At 36.2% G+C, this 15,255-nt stretch overlaps 1 protein-coding gene across 7 annotated transcripts in view; it reads left to right on the forward strand.

Annotated features, from left to right (window-relative positions):
* The window catches only part of EPS15 (epidermal growth factor receptor pathway substrate 15), a 47,663-nt gene extending 37,010 nt beyond the window's left edge, over window positions 1–10,653 (forward strand). The window contains exons 19-26 of one of the 7 annotated variants that reach the window (XM_080603276.1): window positions 1,108–1,143; window positions 1,649–1,785; window positions 2,837–2,906; window positions 3,556–3,632; window positions 4,155–4,317; window positions 6,696–6,796; window positions 7,366–7,416; window positions 8,704–10,653. In XM_080603276.1, coding sequence (XP_080459402.1) covers window positions 1,108–1,143; window positions 1,649–1,785; window positions 2,837–2,906; window positions 3,556–3,632; window positions 4,155–4,317; window positions 6,696–6,796; window positions 7,366–7,416; window positions 8,704–8,850 — 782 coding nt within the window. In that variant the 3' untranslated portion in view covers window positions 8,851–10,653. Of the gene's footprint in view, window positions 1–1,107; window positions 1,144–1,648; window positions 1,786–2,836; window positions 2,907–3,555; window positions 3,633–4,154; window positions 4,318–6,617; window positions 6,797–7,365; window positions 7,417–8,703 lie in introns of all 7 variants that reach the window. The other 6 variants (XM_080603274.1, XM_080603279.1, XM_080603278.1 and 3 more) reach the window with 6 other exon arrangements.
* Window positions 10,654–15,255: the final 4,602 nt, after the last annotated feature.

Genomic DNA, 15,255 nt, shown 5'->3' on the forward strand with positions numbered 1-15,255 from the left:
TGCAGCTAAGAGACCGTACATACATGAAATGAGGGAGTAAATTGATGCAATTGGAACCGTGCATCTAGTACAGAAAGGAACGCTTAAGAGCGGCCATCCATGGTGCTGTGAGAATTACCAAAACTAAGACTAAGCTGCTGTCAGTAGTTAGCTTGGATTACTGTGGCGGTAAATACTGCACAATGTGGATAACTCATAATAGCCAACAAAGAGGCATCTTTGAGAGACGGCTGCTTTTGTGTGCTTCATGTTGGTAATAAGCTACGTGATGAATATTTGCTTTGTCTATTACCAGCTCCTGTAGCTCCTCTGAAAACAATGAAATTATTCTTCTGAGTGTGAGAAATGGATAGAATGGATTGAGAGCAGCCCTGAGGAGAAGGACTTGGGGTTGTTGGTTGATGAGAAGCTCAACATGAGCAGAGTGCGCTTGCAGCCCAGAAAGCCAACCATATTCTGGGCTGCATAAAAGGGAGGTGATTCTCCCCCTCACTCCCCTCTCGCCCCTATATCCAGCTCCCCAACACAAGAAGAACACTGACCTATTGGAGTGAGCCCAGATCATCATCCAAGGATGATCAGAGGGCTGGAGCACCTCTCCTATATGAGGACAGGCTGCGGGAATTGGGGTTGTTCAGCCCAGAGAAGACAAGGCTCCAGGGAGACCTCATCGTGGCCTCTCAGTACCTAACGGGGACCTATTAGACAGCTAGAGAGGGACTTTTTACGAGGGCATGTAGTGATAAGACAAGGGATAATGGCTTTAAACTGCAAGAGTGTAGATTCAGATTAGATGTTAGGAAGAAATTCTTTCCCATGAGGGTGGTGAGGCCCTGGAACAGGCTGCCTGGAGCAGCTGTGGATACCCTATCCCTGGAGGTGTTCAAGGCCAGGTTGGATGGGACTTTGAGCAACCTGGTCTGGTGGAAGGTGTCCCTACTCATGGCAGGGGGCTTGGAATTAGATGATCTTTAAGGTCCCTTCCAACCCAAACCATTCTGTGATTGTGAAATTTTAGCTCTAGAAGTGATGTTGTATCCAGAAGACTGTGACTCAGGACATGCTTTCTGATTAAAAAGCTACAAGTCACTTTTTTTCTTTAAACAGGTGATCCCTTCAAAGATGATCCCTTTGGGAAAATTGGTAAGCAACTTTGTAACTTCTAATATGTCTTGTTTTTTTTTTTTTTTGTTAAGGATTCCTAGTAGAACAGTATGTGGGGAAAAGTGTTACCACTTTTAGGCTGAAAAAGGCCATGGGTAGTCTCTATTGAGACTGGCTGTATAGGCAATGTGCCTTGGGGAGTGATAAACTGTGCTTGGGGAGGAAGGTAGGAGAGTGGTAAAAAACATTATATTTTGTAAAATTCTTTTTAAGGGAGTTTGGTTAAAGAAACTATATACTTAAGTGATTCTGGAGCTGAACCATTGGTACGGTCCAGTTTTCATCATGTGCGGAAGATGTTGGCTTGTCTAATTTTTGAACCACAGAATGCAAATTATTCACAAATAAATTTGATGCTTCAGAAATCCTTAGACTTAAATGTGTCACCTTCTTGCAGTATGAAAGCAGCAATATAATGTTTCATTTTTAAAACACCAAGCTAAATAAAGCTAGCAGAAATGGTAACGAGATGTTTACTTTTTAGATCCCTTTGGTGGTGATCCCTTCAAAGGCTCAGATCCTTTTGCAGCTGACTGTTTTTTCAAACAATCCTCCACTGATCCTTTTGTGACTGCAGGCACTGATCCATTTACCACTGCTGGCAACAGTAATAATACCACAGTAAGTTTTGATAGCATACCTTTTACTTCTGTATATAATTTGGACAAAATGAACTATTTTGCGTGTTTGGACGTGCCTTCAAATGCTGATATTCAGAAGTGATGTAGGCTAAAGGTACCTCTCACCCCATGGCTCTGTCTTGTCTCTTTTTTTGTCCTGCTTTCTAGAAATAGGAACAGATAAAAATAAATAAAGAAAAAAAGTAAATGTTTCAGTGTGGAGCTTCATTTCTACACAAATTAGAACCTTTTGAGAATAGTGACCTAAGCTCCACTGCTAGCTGGTGAAACTTAATAAACATTGAAGGAAACCCAAGATTAATCTGACCAGGTTATATTGAGACATTTGACTACTTTGCTTCCAAAGCTTATAGGATCAGTATGTATGTTATAGCTTATTTAAAATCTGATGTGGTATAGGATTTTCCCCTCTGAGAAGTCAGCTTGTGCTTGATGTATGTTGCTTTGGGTTTTGTGGTCTTTTTTTTAATAAGACTCACTGAAACCTTGCCATAATGTGGAGATTATTACTGAATTGTGTGCTCTTCCAGAGGTATCTAGGTGTGACTTCTAGCTGTTCACAAGGTCATGTTACACACTACAGGCTACCCCTCCAACCTAAAAAAAAAAAAAAAAAATCTACAACCTTCAATACTTACTCTGCACACTATTGTTTCCCAAGTCACGATATTCTAATATAACTAATTCTTGGTCATACTACAATCTGACAATGAGAAGTATAGAGGAGCAAAAAAAAAAAAAAGTGGTCAGAGCTGTAGTGTGGGATTCACAGTCTGTAGCAGTCGGTTCTTGAGAGAATTGTATTTCTGTAGTTGCATTCATCCTAAATGCTTTACTGCACCTTTGTGTTACTGACATCCTGTAGTAATATCTTTATGAAGAAAACGGTATATTTCACTTTTTTTTGACTAACTTTTTTTGATGCTGGATTAACGTTTTAACTGAAATAAATTTTGATTGTATTCTTAGTATGAGGACTTCTTTAAGCTGAAAACCACATTTCCTTCTAAAGTTAGTTTTTTTTATTTTAGACGGAGACATTGAAGAAAAATGATCCTTTTGCTCCTGGTGGAACAACTGTTACTACATCAAATGATCTAGGTAAAAGTAGACTATACACATCAAACTTACTTTACTTGCTTTTGCTTATTTTTGTTTCTAGTCTCTCTTCCCAAGTTTTACCGAGAAATACTTAAATCCAAGAGACAAATCCATGTACTTCTGTATTGTAAACATATTTAATTTTAGGAAGAAAAACACACTTCTCTGGAGACACAGAAGTGAGTATTGGTAAAGATGGTGTATTTCTTGCTTTACAATAGAACAGCACTTTTTACTTGTTTTGTGGCACATAAGAATGAATTGTACTGTTGAATTACAGATTGAGATCATACAAGGTTTAAAAAATTTATTCCGCAAATGGGCTTACAGTTGGAAGTGAGCTCTTGTTTGTGGTCATATTCATGTGTGTACACAGCCACAGATGCACACACAAAATACATGTCTGTGTATATAGATATATCTCAGCTAAACCTGTTCAGGAAAATTACTATTCTTAGTCAGTTGTTAATATTTAGTTCTTGTAAAAACTTCTTAAATAGTAAGTGTCCCCCTCATTAAATATTTCACTTGACTTAGTCTATACTGCAAGATAAGTAACAGCTGCTTTTTTTGTTGTGGGATCTTTCGATGTTCTTTTCAATGTTTAATTTATAATCCCGTTCTGTTTGCTTGATTTGTGTGTATTTAGCTACAGACCCCTTTGCCTCTCTGTTTGGAAACGAATCCTTTGGAAGCGGTTTTGCTGACTTCAGCACACTGTCAAAGGTAATGTGGAACAACTGTCACTCAGAAAATGCATAGAACTCTACGGTGACAAGACAAAACATACTCTCTCTTCTGATGCTTTTATTGTTACAGTTTTGCCACTAGTAATAATTTATAATGGCTAACTTCCTTGAAAAAGAGTTTTTAACAGTAAAATATCTTGCAGTGTCACTGTGAAGAATGCAAAGTTTTGTGTTTTGTGTTTTCTCTGTATTTGAAGTGATTTTTTTTTCTTGAAAATCTGCTGAATGTAACAGCAAAAATGTTACTCTTGCACCTATAACTGTACTCAACTTCTTATTGCTGTACACACTAACCATTCCTGATTTTTCTGTAATTTTCATCAGTGTGGGGTTTTAGCATCTCCTGGAATAGTTGGATTATGTTTTTAAAACAAACAAAAGTATTTTTGTATTAGTCCAAACTTTCACTTCTAAATAAATATTGTAGTATTGGAAAAAAAAAAGGAAAGGATTAGTAGAATTGCACTGAAAGTGTCTGTTACTGTTTTCTTTGTTGAAGGCCAGCACCGAGGATCCTTTTAGCTCTTCCACATCAGGTTCCGGCAACAATGTGGTCATAACTAAAAACTTATTTGAAGAACCACCATCCAAAAATGAGGATGTTCCTCCTGCATTGCCCCCTAAAACAGGAACTCCCACGAGGCCCTGTCCACCACCACCTGGTAAGAGCTGAAACTGAGATGCTGTTAACAATTAGATTCTTCATACACAATTACAAGTACGACAATTGCGAGGGGATGGTGAAATACACTGAACTAAGAATGAATGAGGAAGGTATAGAACAAGTCTGTTCCTGATCTGTTGTTGTTTTCCTCAGAGTTAAATTTTGTGTGGCATTTAGGATCAGACCTTTAGTTTTTTGGTGGTTGTTTTGATTTTTGAAGGGGGGATGAGAAAAAGGATTTAGAAAATGGGAGAATATAGAGTTGTTACGCATATCTGCAAGAACACAGAGTGGCTACAGATTAAATGGTTGCTAATGTGACAGACCGAATAGTGCACTAAATTATGTTTCAAGTGAGAATTCATTGTATTTTACCCATTGCAAAACCTCTGGTTTTAATTCTGTCTTTAAAGAAATATTAAAACTATTTAGTGCTTACATGGCTGGAGTAAAATGAATTAACTAGGGATAACATGACTGCCTCAGATGTTCAGATTAAATGTTTTCCAGATGGCCTTGCGAGGTCCGTAGTAGTGAATCTAGCCAATGTAATAGTAATAAACCCAGGCTGTTTTCTGTTCAGTGATAACTGAATCCTCTGGTCTGATCCATGACACAAACCATTCTTTTCCAGAAAACACCATGATTGTCAAAGATAACACCTTCTTCTTATGGTTACAACAAGTTATGGTTATAACAAGGTTAAAACACACTACGTACTTTCAATAGGAAATTGGAAAATACATCAGTGTTCTTTTTTAACTTTACATCCTTTGTTTCATTCTCTTTAAAAAAATCTACTGCATCATATTTTTTTTCACTATTACATTATATGGTTGAATCTTAAGGTATTCGGAAAAATTAAATATGTATTCATCTTTTTCCCTCAAAAGTAGGGAGCACAGTAATTGTAGGAGTATTTAATAATAAGTTTAAAAACAGGTCTTAATTTCTAATGTTGCCATTAGGAGATCTGGCTCGTGCCTTGTAAATAATCAGTTGAATTGTAAATAATGTTAGAACAGTTGACTAGTCGTTATAATTTGGATGTTTTATAGTGTTTTGTTTTATGGAGGCCCCTCAAAAGGGGGTGTGGAGACTTCTGACTTCACTCTTTGGGAAGTGCCTACAAAGTGGCGTAGAGATGTGCTTTTAGAATGCAAGCACCGAGTGGCAGAGCAACAGCACCATTATTGATAGATGACTAGAAAAATAGCCTGTTTTGGTTTGCATATACTAAAAATGATACTGTGGGTACCTTGATAACCATTCCCAATAACTTTCTTTACGTAAGTCATAAATTGAGATAGTAAAGTGTATTTGTTTTTCGTAAATCTCTTGGTCTAATACAAAACAAGAAAATGCTTTTAGAGGAACTGCCTGTCCTTTTAATTCTACATGATACTGGGAAGTGTGCAGAAGGGTTATTTGCTTGTCTCTGAAATCTGCCGGCTTTCCAGATACTGATAAGTGCTCCCATTTCATGATTTTTTGGGTGGGTTTGGAGGTAGGATTAACATTTGTAAGAATATGAAGTATACTTTCGCTACAGAAATATTTTTTCTGGATGTTCAAAAATTCAAAAAAACTGCAATGAAACCTTTTCTGTAAGTAGTAACATCTGGAAAGAATGGTGGGAAGAAATTTAGCTCAACTGGTCTTGGAAGGATTTGGGTTAATGACCTGAAAGGTGTTGTAAGTTGACTGGGGTTAAGATGAAAAAAGAAAAAGGGGGGGCTCATGTCTGGTTCTGTTCTATCTGCAGCTACTTAGGCAAGGATTAACAAAATAGCTTGTGATTGCTGTATGGCTTCATTTTCTTAGTTTAAAAACTACAGAAATTCTAGGTGTTAGCATAGTGAGAACACGTATTTGCTGTTTTGAAGACATACAAGTATACTTCTGTCCTGAATCAAATTGTGTTATTTTGATCCAAACAAATAATAAAAAGAAGCTGGAATTAACATGGACAGTTTATAAACAGAAGAATAATAACTGTGCTAAGAGAATAGGGCTTCAAGACTTAAAAATTCACTTCCCCAAATACTGTTACATCAGTACATAATTGTGCTTTTGAATCATTAACATATATGTGTTCCGTTTTGATCAGATAATGCTTTAACAAACTGTGGACCGTACCCTCATTTTTTAAACTGGCAACCCTTCCTCTGAATTCATTACAACTCCACTAATTTTCCAGAAGAGGTTGCATTCCAAGTAGCTTTGGATTTTTTTAACTATTTTTGGCATGTTATTACCTGCTATCTTAAATTCATTTCAAATTCATTTTAATCTAAGGGAAAAGACCTATCAATCAAATAGACTCTTCAGATTCCTTTAAACCGAGCGATCCATTTCAGCCTTTCCCCACCCCAGACATTCCCAAAGAACAAGAAGCAGATCTATTCTGTGATCCATTTGCTCCCACCAGCGTCAGTAAAGAGGCTGACCCCAACAATTTTGCAAACTTCAGTACTGTGAGTAAACAATTTTTACATTTGTTTCAGTATACTGACAGCTTTGAATTGTTCACACTGAAGTCTTCAGTCTAATTAAAAAGATTGAAACATATCCCACATACAAAGGGGATATCGCTTCCAGTTAAAACTGTATTTATTTTTACTTTATAACTGAGGCTGTCCTAAAGTAAAACACTGCAGAATGATGTAGTTAATGTTTAAGTTGTATTGCCTTTGTGAGTTTATGAGGCTTTTCTCATGAAGGCCTCGTAACCTTTAGAAGATAGGACATTTTAAATACATGTTCTCAGAATTACTAGTTTTATCAATGCATGTAGCAGATATAAAATATAAATCTATATAAAGCACACTGTTATTTATCTTGTTAAAGATACAACCAAAGGTGTGACTTCAATTTTGTCACTGAACTGTTTAGTCATAATATTGAAATATGACTGAAATATTGATAAACAGCCTCGTAGTGGTGTATGTTAATGAGATCTAACTGGGCGAGTTTTGAATGGCTGCTGAATTCCAGACCTTATGTATGATGCAGTGAAAAGTAGTAAGTGTCTCTTTATAACCAGAATCCATTTCATAGAAGTCGTGGTGTCCAAGCAGTAGAAGCAAATCTAAAGGTTTGTGCATGCCTTTATTTATTTATTTATTTAGAGTTTTTGCAAATAGGAGTTTTGGAAGGCATTATTTCACTTTCAAGCTTGATACCTGTTAAATGCAATTTGCATTCACAGTAATGGAATTGCTTTTATTATTTTCAGGCATAATAAACTATTTGCTTAATTGAAGTAAACTGAGGATTGACAGGCTCTCAAAATTGTCTTGCACTGGTTGATGTGTCTTATAGCATGACAATTTCTGACATATTATTGATCACTTTAACTAGCTAAAGGGATTGAGAAGCTAGTTCAGAGGAGAGAATGTGAAATGTGGAGGGGAAAGACAAATGGTCATTATTTTCATAGAGGAAAAAGCATTCTTTTCCATCTGCAATTACCGAAAACACTAAGTAACCTATGGAGAAAACTCGAGCTTTTCTATGTTTATTCCTTAAAGAAGCAGTGCAAAAGCAGAAACTAACTGTAGTATATAGTGATAACCTTTTAGGACTTAACACTGGGACATTCATGAAGACGCCGGCTTCACCTACCTCTTAGCTTTCCTGCATGCTGAATAGAAACAAACTTTAGCATAATCTTTTGTGTTTTATGATAATACCCTAACTGTTTCTGACTTACAATCATTGTACCACAGCGATTCAATTCACATACTGTTCTCGTCTAAGTATGTAGAATGAATCTGATTTTTCTTTTCCTTGCGTCACACTCACCTTTCTCTGTGTTATTGCTAGGCTTCTAACTGTACAGTTACCTTAATATTCTGCTGCTTCTTGGCAGAAGTGTTTTTCAGCTGCACAAATAAAGAGTCGTTCTACAGCTAACTTTTACAGTCACTGTCATCTGGAATAATCATCCCTAATGAAAGTAGGATTCATCAGGATGTTCCATAGTGCTGGGATATGGGTTTATTTTGCAATATGTTCTCCTAATTTATTCAAATTTTTTTCTTGTATAGGCTGGCTTTTATCCAAATCGGTTTGCATTTAAATTATAGCACTTGTTTCTCCAGTAACTGTTTAGAAACTTAATACTGAATTTTGAAACACAGTGTATTTCGTTTTAAAAAAAAATATAATAAAATAATACAGCAATAGGATATCTTCAGTGCATTTCTTGATGGTTAAACCTTGAGCTAAGCTAATAGTAATAGCATGCTGAGAATAAAACACAAATAATTTGAGGACTAGAGTGTGTCCAGTATTTTGAAAAACTGTAACTGTCACTTAAACCAAGAACAGGATTTGTTATTGTATTATTAATCTGGTTATTTTGTCTTTTAAAATGCAGTATTCTACTGAGGAAGACATGATTGAATGGGCTAAGAGGGAAAGTGAGAGAGAAGAGAAAGAAAGATTGGCAAGACTAAAACAGCAAGAGCAAGAAGACTTGGAACTGGCTATTGCACTCAGTAAATCTGAAATATCAGAAGCATGAAGCTTAGAATAAGATTTGTCTTATGTCAACTGTTTTTGTCCCTATTCCTGAATACCTAACCTATTTAAATGTTAATCAGAAGATACGTATATACAGGAAAATAAGGAAGGTTTTAAACTTCTGAAAGTGGTGTGAATGTTTCTGCTAAATTCAATCCTTTTGTTTGTTTGTTTTTGTTTGAATAACTTGATTTTAGCATTCAATTCCGCTCAAGTTTTCAGGAGAACAAGGAACTTTTCCCAGTTGTAAGCAAATCAGTTTTAAATGCAGCAAATGAGATTGTAGTTTGACTGTAATCTGTCAGCAGTTGGTAATTGAGCATAAAGTGAACATAGCAATTATTTTGCCATGGCTGGCTGTCTCCCGTCAAGCAGTTAGCCATTTGAAACCTTTTATCCTTCTTCTAAAGATATTAGTAATGCCAGAGTTGTGGAGTGCTTCATTTTATATGTATGCATATAGATTTTTCTCTTCATTGAAGATTCTATGTTTGGACTTGCAATAACAATCTTCATAGAGTCTAAGTTTAAAAAAAAAAAAACGTGTGTGTCTTACTGAAACCTTTAATGCTTTTCTTGCATGGCCATAGGTTTTAAGACCAGTTATTTTGTTTTATAAAGAAATTAACGGAAGATTCATGTGCATTTGCTGTTGGCCAAGATGACTGTCAAATTACAAGAACCCACAGCTATTTGAGCCAGTTTTGCCTGTGAAATATGCAGCTGAACTGGCAAGGTGATAAATTGAAATGGGATTGAGAATAGAAAGAAAACATGTAGTCTGATTTTTTTTTTTTTAAACCACATTTTTTTTTCCTGTATGTATAATTTATTGAATGCCAACTGATAGTTGCACCTTAAACTGAATTTCTTTGTGGTCACTGAGTAGGATTGATAGAATGTTAATGGAAATAACTTAATGAAAATAACTTATTGTTCACTTTGGAAAGAACTCCATTCTGGAGAATCAATTTCATTAAAATTCCAAAAAGAATAATCTTTTGCCCTATCTTAGACAAATGGATGACAACAGCATAAGCATCAAGAGATTTTTTTTTTTTTGCACTTTTAACTTGTGGTATTTCTGTTGAGAAAATGGAGAAGTTTCAACGCACAGCACTGAGTAGGAGGGGAGAACTCAGCCATGCTTCAGTATATTTAAGCTCTTCCTATTACCTATCAATGCTGCTGTTGAAAGAGTTTGGTAGTTTTCAATTTTTCAGGAAAATGAGTAACCAGACTGAGATGTTTTTTCTTTTGCACTGGGAAATGAGCATTTAACCACCTGCTCAAAAAGGTAACTTAAAATTTTGCAAGGATTAAATCGTTATAACTTATCTATACATCTTTGTAATGAGTGTACACTAATCTTGCAAATCATATGCTTAACTGGATTACATAGTTTCTTATCTTTTGTTAAAAATGTATACTCAGTGGACCAACTCAATATTATTATGTATATATTATATATATATATTCCTGCTTTCCTTTATGGAATTTAAAGTTTTGAGTCATTTGATGTTACATTTCATGTTACTGACTCTGACTATAGTACTTTTACTCAGACTACCAACAAACCACTGCTGTGAGCTAAATGGCATTACTTATGAAGTTTTATCTGTTTTTTTTAAAAGAAACTTGTTCAGGTGGGATTAGCCTCTATTTATAGACTTTTGTTTAAAAATTCTAACAATAGCCTGTAATTATGAAGAAATAAAATTTAAGTACATAAGTGTGAAATGTTGGCCTGTTTTTTCAAAAGGGTGCTGTGAGCTGTAAAATAAAATGTAAATGTAATGTGAACGATACAAGGTGTTCTGTTTGTAGTCTGATGGGAGGTGGTTAATTTTCAGAGAAACAAATTGCTTGAATCTGGTGGTTAGCTGAAGTGCACATTAATCCCATCTGTCACTTGCTTCGTTAGGAGTTGAGGCAGCTTCAAAGAAAAATTCAGGCTACTTTTGCCCAAGGATTTTTGCCTGCACAAAGCTTGCAGTGCCCAAATGTTTACGTGTCTAGGATTCATTTGTGATGATATGTATGCATCTCCTACTGGCTGCTGGCAACATAAAGCAGATTCGTATGGTTTGGCAGATCTTTAGTTTGACCCAGAGTGTATCCTTTTCAATATGTCTGTCAGCATAAGGCCTCCTTCATGTCAAGGTCTGGACATAGACTGCTTGGTCAGAGGTTCTGGAGTTCCAGCAACTGTTTTACATCTGTCTTTGATTCTTTGATTTTTTTTTTTTTTTTGCTACAGCAATGATAGATTTAAATATTACTCATCTAAGTGGACCTAAATCTTTTTTTCTTGTTGTCTTTTAATGGTGTATCAGTTGGATTAGGTAATATAATACCTTCATTAATTTAATCAGGTTAATACATATTCTTGAGGCCATTTGACAACCTCTGCAGAATGTCCTTTTTTTTCCAAGTCCCTGTCCATTTGATTCTATCATGAAACTGAAAACAATTGCTATTCATCTTGAATAACTTGATATCCTCACCATCTTTGTCTAATTTACTGTATTATGAGGTTATGTCATGTAAAAGTTCATTGAGTTCACAGCAGACTGTTGCACTCTTTATGTAAGAGATTATCTAACGTCTAGCAGACAAATTGGCCATTTCCAATGCAAGGTAACTTTTAATTAGAAATTGTATCAGTGGCATGTGCTGGTGATTAATGTTAAAGATCTGTTACATCACTGCCAAGTATTGACATGGAATAAAGTGGTGATAAAAGTGCTTAATAAAGGACCTGACATACTGAGTTGAGTTGAGTTGTCTAGAAAGCTGTATGCTTCAGCACCGAGGACTTTAAGCCAGGAAATCTTATGTGACAAAGAATGCTAACCCTTCTGCTTAATAATTACAATCTGTTGTTAGATCTCAGTATTGGGCATAACGTTTTTTTTTGGTTTGTGGACTTCCATGCCATCCTTTGCCACCTGCCACTCCAGCTGTATGTCACTTCTTTGCATAAATAACATCAGCTTGCAGAACGATGTTGCCTACTGTTGTTTCCCCACTAGATTCTCAACAGTTTCATTTAGCTACTGAAATTTAAAATTCAGTTTCAGAATTTGAATTTTTAGCAAAACTACAACTTCAGTATTGGAATGCTTTAGTCAAGCTTTAGCCTGAATCTTCAAATGCATGGCATGGGCTACCTCATGTTTTGCTATACCGATAGAGTGGTATTTTTAGATGATTAGATGATGATATAGAGGGAACAGGGCTAATATACAAAAGGATAAAATGAGAAAAGTAACTTATGTGTTCAAAACATTGGCAATTCAAGACATGTCTTTTTGGAATTCCATAACATGTCAATGAATACTCTTGAATTCCATTGTTAGGGTAATGGCTGGCATTCCAATGTATCCATTCATTACTGTAAAATGGGAGAGGATTTACCTTGTGCAATTGTAAAAACACAGGAAAAAGCCAAAGCAAATTGTCAACAGTTAGTACACAAAGTAGACAGTAATCTTCCGCAAGTCTGAAATAGACTTCTTTGGTAAGTAGAGTGGAACTTTACCTATATGGGTGTTACTGACCTGTTGAACTCTGTGCTGGATAACTTGCATGTTGTCTTCCTTGTTGGCAGCATGATGTAAGTGTTAAAATTAAAAGGGCAGTGAGGGGAGGGCAAAACAAATCTTTTGAAGCAGAGGCTAAGGGCGCAATTTCCAGCTGGGCAGATACAGGTTTTCCAAGCTGTAACACCTAATGTTTGTGCAAACAAAGTCTTCACATCTTTCTGCCCTGGGGATATGTCTGGCATTTGATCTAGTCTAACTCTTAAGCTATCAAGAGAGGTAGAGAGCTCCTGTTTCCAGGGAGCTTTGCAGTTAGAGGACAGCCGCTGTCTGCATTCACTGCTCTGTACGAATGGAAACTCAAGCAGGGAGAGAGGACAGCACAATGTAAGGAATTCTATGTGCAGAAAAATCAGGGAGACAGACAAAGAAAAAAAAAAACACTACTTTTGTGTTTATATATTAATAGTTAAGCATGAGAATTGCTAATTCTGAATTTTTGTGAGAAGCCTCACAAAGAATTTTGGCTTGTATCTGTTATATCCCAGAAAGATGGGAACTTCCCATCTTCCCTGTTACTCATTCCCATCAGGAATTTGTCAAGCGATGGGCCATCAATAACAGCTGCATTGCCATTTCTTGCTCAGAACAGAAATCCTCTTGTGCAAAAATGAGACACATTGAACTGGCAGGACCTGACATGGGAAATGAAAAGCATTAGTTTTTAAAGAAGGTGATCAAGGAACTGATAGGGAAAATGCTGCGTTGTTTGGATGTGTATTTAAGAGGTCAGGATGTTGTTTCTACTTATCTCACTGAATTATTGAACGGTTTTGGACAAACCACTTTTTAATTTTAATCTCCTTCCTGTTTTCTAATTGACAAAGGGTCTGATAGTGTATTTATGTAACTGCTGGAATTAAGAAAGACATTCTTGTGCAGAGCAGAAACAATATAAACCTATTTTATTTCTGCGTATTCTACAGTTAAGAGAGATGGCATTTATTTTCTCTGTTAGTATATCAGCCAGTTGCACTCCAGGACTATACAAGCAAGTGGAATTAGATTAAGAATTTGGCAGAAATGCTTCTCTGAGCAAGATATTCTTGCTTGAGGATTTAGGTCGCTGATAATTCATGTTGAAATTCTTACCTTCACTTCAGAGGTCTGTCCCAGCTGCCATTGGCCAGCAAGAGATCCTTGTAAGGCCATTTACATACTGTCAGCTTTCTCACTTTTGTATCTGACAGTGCCCAAGTCAATAAAAGAATTAATTCTGATCCACTTATTCAGACTGATTTTCCTGTATGGACAGACTCAGTATTTATTCCTTTGAGACTGTAGCGTAAAACTTCTTGTATGCAACTTTGTCATTAAAAATGTACTACTTAAAGCCAAGAGGTCTTTAGGGTCACTTTCCACAGACTGCAGTCACACTTGAGATGTGACCACACCTGGTTTACGTAACTCGTAAACTAATTTTGAAAAGTTCAAAGGATCTTTAGGTAAAATCCATCTTGTAAGTGTTAAGAAAAACTACCCGAAGCTCTATCAACACCTCCTTGTTCTTAAATGCTCTTCTGAACGATAGATTCACGTCTCTGAGTTCTAAACTGTTCTGAGAAATTTGCAGTATGAAATCCCATTTTTAGGCCCACATTTAGTATTTATTTACTGAAAAAATAACTTGTTAGAGGCCTGAAAATTGTATGTAAAATATGTGCTGAATATTAGAGTTGGAGATGAAAAATCTCTATTTTTCTTTAATATGCTCTTCATTTTTGTGAAAATATATTCGTGTCAGATAATAATAAAAGCATAAATAAAAGCATAACTGGTCTGTTCGTGAACATACAACAATACACTCAGGAAAATAACTCATTTGAACTGCAGTTAATTTATTGATGCAACCTTGTTTTACTGTTTTAGCTTTTTTAACTTTGTCCCTACAACAATGAATTCCTAAAAGTTGGGGGAAAAATGTAATTACATGCTGGGGTGACTATTGATTTAAAAAAAAAAAAAAGTTTTTAGTTAAACGCAACTAGCTATTGAAAATGGGCTGTATCTACACAGTGCAGAACTGCTAGGGAATTGTCATTTATAGGAAAGCTGTGAGCTGCAATGTACTATTTTCACAATTCCAAAAACTTTGTGTGTGTTACAAGTATCCTATGCTGAAAAATGTGTTTTGTGCGTCTGTGCCAAATAGCTGTGAAGGTGTTTACCACCACTCCTTATAATATCCCTCATTTGTTTAAAGTGATTGATTTAGCTAAGTCTATTTTTTTCCCTGCTGTCGTCAGACTAAAGAATCATGTTCAAATTGATCAAATGCATTCTCTTCAATTTTCTTCTCTCAAAAATCTGTACCCTGTGCAATGGAGCTTGAGGCAGGGGTGCCACCTACCTCGTGTTTCACACATCATGAACCACATTGTCAGTGTTCAGCTAACAAACTCTTTTTCCTTTTAACCTTATACGCCCCCTGTTCTTATTAATGTGCCCATTGTTTCACTATGTCAACCACGTCCTTTCTGTTTGTCCTGCCACTCCCTCTTCTGCGTGCACCTTTCCCTTCTTTCCCCTGTTCATTTCCTTCCACAGACTGTTACCGCTGTGATTGCTGATTATAATATATGCAATTAATGGTAACAGTTGTGTCAGTATTCCATACTGGGCTGTAGTTTGTTGTCTTTTTTTTTCTTTTCACTTTGTTCTTGAAATTACTCTTAACTTGTTCATTAACTGATAAATTTGAGCTGTATGCGCTGCTGGGTGTTACTCGTTTTGTACAACCTGCTCACCTTGTGTTGGGGGCAGGAGGGCTACACCTTTACGAGAGCTCCCAGGGGTGCACG

Source organism: Anser brachyrhynchus, assembly GCF_964034855.1.
Source record: "Anser brachyrhynchus genome assembly, chromosome: 8".
NCBI lineage: Eukaryota > Metazoa > Chordata > Aves > Anseriformes > Anatidae > Anser > Anser brachyrhynchus.